This window comes from Musa acuminata, chromosome BXJ1-8 (assembly GCF_036884655.1).
Source record: "Musa acuminata AAA Group cultivar baxijiao chromosome BXJ1-8, Cavendish_Baxijiao_AAA, whole genome shotgun sequence".
In the NCBI taxonomy this organism is placed as follows: Eukaryota; Viridiplantae; Streptophyta; class Magnoliopsida; order Zingiberales; family Musaceae; genus Musa; species Musa acuminata.
The window spans coordinates 41,172,538-41,178,069 of NC_088334.1; the positions used below are offsets into that span (position 1 = coordinate 41,172,538).

At 41.5% G+C, this 5,532-nt stretch overlaps 1 protein-coding gene across 2 annotated transcripts; it reads left to right on the forward strand.

Moving 5' to 3' along the window:
* LOC135587848 (uncharacterized) lies at positions 1–5,156 on the forward strand. 2 transcript variants are annotated; one of them, XM_065079659.1, is made up of 6 exons: positions 1–653; positions 751–883; positions 1,920–2,023; positions 2,948–3,092; positions 3,179–3,319; positions 3,437–5,156. In XM_065079659.1, exons 1-6 carry the CDS (start codon positions 613–615, stop codon positions 4,871–4,873), a joined length of 2,001 nt encoding a protein of 666 aa, XP_064935731.1. In that variant the 5' UTR covers positions 1–612; the 3' UTR covers positions 4,874–5,156. The 2 variants fall into 2 exon arrangements, with proteins under 2 accessions (XP_064935731.1, XP_064935732.1); XM_065079660.1 differs by lacking the exon at positions 1–653 and having other exon boundaries at positions 750–883; positions 1,901–2,023.
* Positions 5,157–5,532: the final 376 nt, after the last annotated feature.

The following is a 5,532-nucleotide window of genomic DNA, read 5'->3' on the forward strand; positions in this document are numbered from 1 at the left end:
CTCTCTCTTCTTTCTGCATCCCACGTTCAAAGTCGTGATGGCCAGTAAACGCCTCAAGCAGTTCGCCGGGTTCCACGGAGAACATGATTGGCATCAGCAACGTCTCCATCGGTTAGAACAATAATCCTTGGTAGATGCCAAAGATCCTGCTGTCCCACTTACTTGGATTGCGATTGGTAAACGCTCTGTCAAACCTGGGGAGGTAAACTACCCACTCGCTCGCAATCCGCCACCACTTTTGGGTTGTAGCCACCCGTCTGTCTTCATGTAGTTTATCGACCAGTAAGGCATCTGTCAACGGCAGAAGAATTTGTTCAAAGAGGAGGAGAAGGATCCCTCTGCTGCTCATTTGATGCTTCTCTGACAAGTTTACATGTCTCGAGGCAGTATCCCAAAGAGTTGTTAGCTTTAGCTTCCGCCTCTTGCCTTCCCATCTCCTTCAGCTCACCGCCACATTTAATACCTTTGTGCGTGCCGTCTTATCTCTGTGATCCCGACTTCCTTTTGTTCTCTGGTCTGGTGTCGCGCACAGCATTCCCCCTTCGGTTCCTGTTAACGCGGGCTGAGGAAGATAGACCGTAGAAGAGGGAGGCATCGGGAGGGGAAGGAGAGATGTTGTGCAGCTTGCTGGGTGGCAAATTCTCCAACAAATGGTAACAATTTCCTTTCTTTAATCATGTGGTTCGGTTCTTGGTTGTTCTTGCGGGTGTTCTTAAGGGTCGTTCTGATGGGGGTTGATTGGGGTGGCAGCAAGCACGCGGTGAGATTCATCAAGGCGAGGATGGGACCGATCCGGAACAAGAAGCAGGCCGTGGTGAGGTGCCTCAAGAGGGACGTCGCCGGCCTCATCGCCGCCGGCCATGAAGCCATTGCGTTCGGAAGGGTACCTTCTCTCTCTCGGCTTTATTCGATTTCTCGTTCAAGAATATGTCAAAGAAGAAGCAATTCTTTTTCGACTTCCCTTCTTTTCTCCGTTATATGGTTTGGGTTCTCCCTTCTTTCTTGTCCCTTCATTCTTGAAGTTTCCTTGGAAGATCATGTCATGATTGTGCTTCTTGGATTGCACAAGTCTTCAAGAGAAAACAAGGGACTCCTTTGCTATCTTTTACTTGGTTTACTTTCTTTTCCGTTGCTTTGTTCTTGGTGGGTTCTTGAAAATATTATGCCAATACTGTGACTGCTGGAATGCACACATATTTGTTAGTGCCTCCTGATCTTTCTTTGAATTCTTTTGATTGTCTTCATCATTTGTGGCCTGGATGTGCAATAGGAAGAAGACAGGAACATGCTGTGAATTTTGTTGCAGACCCATACCATTTCTCAGATTTTGGCTTCCTTCTATGGAATTAAATGCTGGTAGCAAGAACTGTGGGAAAGGATGACCATTTCAGCTATGGTTTTTCTTAATCATTGTGTCCAGCAAATACCACAATGGATGTTCCTAGATTTCTGGTAGAGACCAGATTGCAACCTGCAGATAATGATAGGGAACTTTATGTTTTGACCTTATTAGTGTGGAGCTAAGATTTAATGAACGTAGGTCATCCTACCTGCCAACCTACTGGTTGAGCTTGCTTAACCTGTTCTGTGAAAATTTGGCTTCCAGCTTGATTTCTGAACAACTGAAATCGGTCGGCATCAATTCTCGACGCGAACTTTTTTTGATAAAATGATGTCCATGCTCGATCATCCAGATCAGTTTGTTTGGTGTCATTTTGCTCACTAGCCTTAGGTTGAAAATCAAAAAGGTTTCGACTATTTCAATTCATGATTCTCTTTTTTTTTCTGATTTTTGCATTGTGATTTATCGGCTGACTAGGTGATTCTGCTAGAATATATACTACTAATTTTCTATATTGCATATACAATTCTAGCATGTCTCTAACTCACTTTTGCATAGTTTTGTTTCTCTGGAATAGATTGATGCACTTATTGTTGAGATGAACCATGCATCCTGCTATGACATGATTGAGCAATTCTGCCAATATATCTTGAGTCAGCTTCCGAGCCTACGAAAGCAGAGGTATCCACAAATTTCTTGTATATATTTAAAACAAACTCTGCAAAGATTGTTATCCGCCATTTTGAAACTCATATAAATGCATCTCATAAAATTTATCTAACCATATGAATTACACAAATTCCTTTACCATGTACTTTTACCGGTATATTCACATGTTCAAAGTCCGCGAGATTTTAGTAAATTGATTTGCTTCGTGTTGCGACTGCAAGTTGATAGGTTCAGGATTTTGTAAGAAGGTCACTTTGCCAGTCAACTAATCTTTATATTAGTTGTTTAAGCTTTAAACAATATAAGAATCTTCAGAACTTGTGTGCCAAAAATGGCATTTATAATCCACTGCCTGAACTGACACCTACCTGAGCATAAGCCTGAAATAAAATCCGAGTCATCCTAATATATATATAAATCCAAGCAAAACTTGAGAAGAAAGTAATGAGTATGTATTCTTAATCTGTATCCCTAATCAGATCCATCGAGTACATTTTGTTTTTCGGATATCCTATTTACGATTCGTCCTCTTAGTTTTCTGGATTTGCTATGCTCTGTCAGTTTCACCTTCTGATAATGTTATATTGTCTTGTAAATGAGAGAATGTGTAGTAACTTCCACACTGTCATAGTATTACTGATGGAACCTTCCTTTAACGTTCTGATAAACAAATTCTTGAGTGTAATCGGTCGCATCGACGCTTTTACTGGTAAACCATGTGTCGTTAGCGTATTTGTCTTGTAAGTTATTCATGTCAATAATATCATGTGCTGCCATTGATTTTCTCATACCAGAGACCAAGTTGGACTAAAGAATCATGATAAAAAGGCTAATGATGCTTCTAAATTGAAGATTTTAATCTGCTATCTTTTCCCCCTTTTATTAGTTTATTGGTAATGTCATGGTGATGCATATTTCATTTGTTTTGATTAACAGGGAATGTCCTCAGGAAGCCATGGAAGCAATATCAACTCTAATTTTTGCTGCAGCAAGATTTCCAGATTTACCAGAGTTGTGTGATCTCAGGCATGCTTTCGTAGAACGATACGGGAGTCATATGGAGTCATCTGTAAAAGCGGAGGTGCCAATCCTTTTGCCACTTTTTTTCCAATTAAAACCAATCTTTCAATTGTTTTCTATTCTTGATAAGCACAATTTTCTGTCCAGTTTGTTGAGAAAATTCAGGAAAAGTCATTTTCAAAGAAAAAGAAGCTGCAGCTACTGCAAAATATTGCAGAAGAGTTCACCTTAAGATGGGATCCTAAGACATCCTGTCTCCAATCACACAATGCCCCCAAACCTAAATCTGTAAGTTCCACAGAAACAGCTGATTTGCTACTGTAGTTTAAGAATTTGATTGCTTTTTCACATCGAATGATTTTGTTTGAAGGACTTGCTTTGAAGAAACTTTTCTTGTTCCTGCAGACTCGACCTAAGGAAGTTGCAGCTTCACATGATGTAGATAATGGAGCTTCCTCTGCGAAGGCCCCGACAAAAGAGGAGAGTCCATCCAAGAGAAAATATGGCTCTAATCCTGTAAGTGCTGTTGGAAAACAAGGAGGGGAAGTGGAGCAGAAAGACATTCATGTGATTCCAACTACTATAAATAGGCAATCGCATGATCAGGTGGAGAAACCAACAAGTACAGAGAATACTGAATTGTATCAAACTGATAATGCAGTTCGGCCATTTGTTAAACATAAGAGAAATCATGATGGAATACGTAAAAATAAAGTTGATTATCTCCAGAGTAGGACAGAAAAGGTGCAAAAGGAGCAGCATCATAGTATAGAGAAGCAAGAAGTTGGCTCAGTGAAATCTCAGAATGTGAGACTTGCGAATGTGGCTCCTCCATACGCCAAGTCGATTGATAGTCGATTTCATGTGGAAGAAACAAGAGGAGATGGTACAGTTCCTCCATGCACTAAATTGAACTGGATCGAGAATGGGCACCATGTGGAAGGAAAAATTGGTGATGTCCGAGACCATAATAGGTCGCAAAGGCATGAAGCATCGGATCGTAGTGTAGTAGAAAAGCCATCAGTCGGACCAGTGAACAACAATGGGAGAGGACGCTATGTGATTCCGCCTTATGTAAAGCCTGGGGTCATTGATTTCTCAACCAACGGAGAGCAAACACTTCAAAACATTGGTGTAGATGATGGCAAGTCTAATGGTACCCAAGGAGTTTCTCGTGATGAGAAGCCGAAGCCGGTTTGCATGAGGAGGAAATCCCAGAGGCCACCAGTTACCGAGATCAATGAGGGTACGATCGATGATGAGAAGACCACAAGTTTTACCCCCGGCGACCAGAGAAGACATAGGGGCAAACGGAGCACTGATACCAACGATGAAAACTTTGTGGAAGAAAAGATTGCGATTAGAGAGTCAAGATCGCGAATCGGTGATGAAATGGATAATGCTATAGATTACAGTAAGCTCTTGCTTCGATCATCCAATGAACTAAGACGACATACCAGTAGGCATACTGCTGCTATGAACGATTGTGAGTATGATGAGGAAGAAATAGCTGTGGAGAAGCTCTTGCTGCACTACAGCAGGAAAGGGAGAGCTAGAGATCCCATCAAGGAAAGAAGGACAGCAAATCATGTCGATCTAGATAGATTTGAGCGTCCTGCGAACAGCAAAATTCAACTGATCCAGAGAAGAGCAGTGCCTCCTCCAGAAAGGGTCATCTCAGTGCCATCAGAACCAGTTAGTCCAGCCGAAGTCAAGGCACCTGCTCGGTCCACTTCGATGCAGCCTGATCCATCGAATCCTAAGGTCGGTCGAGTGCATCCAAAGCTGCCAGAATTTGATCAGCTGGCTGCACGTCTTGCTGCCACAAAGAAGAAAACTTAAGATCCCCCATGGAAGTGCTCTTCCTGCATTCTGCTCCCATTTTTCTTTCTTCTCCTCCACTATAAAAGCACAATCTCTTCCTGACCTCACTTCATCTTTCTCATTCCACAGCTTGTTTGATGTGCAACACAGTAGGTTTTTCTTTTCACTCGCATCATCTGTGAATATGAGACGACAACAGCTTGCTTCATGATGAAAATTTCATGACATTACTTGTAACCCATTTGGTCATTTTGTTCTTTCGAATTGGATACAGATGAATAAATCCGGTGTCTTGCTTTCTCTATATTCATCTCCTGTGATGCGTAAAGCCTTTCTTAAAGGTCATCGACTACTGAATTCCCATTTTCTGGTGCTCTTTTCTAGGTAGGTGAAGGAAAGCTGCAGTGGCGCAGCACAAGTTGAACTGGTCACCATACACATGCATCCATATTAAGGTGCCAAGCGATTCAACGTCTTCATATTGTTAAGCATGGAGCCACAGTAATAGAAGCATGAACATGATTTATTTTGGACTCAAAAGTAAAGTGCTTAAGCTAAGATTAACAATACTTCACCCATCAAATCCTTGTTAAGCATTAATAATCTTAATCTTACCCAACTTTCAACGTTGTACTAATCGGGATATTACATTCTTAGCTAATTCTTTCAGGTTTTCT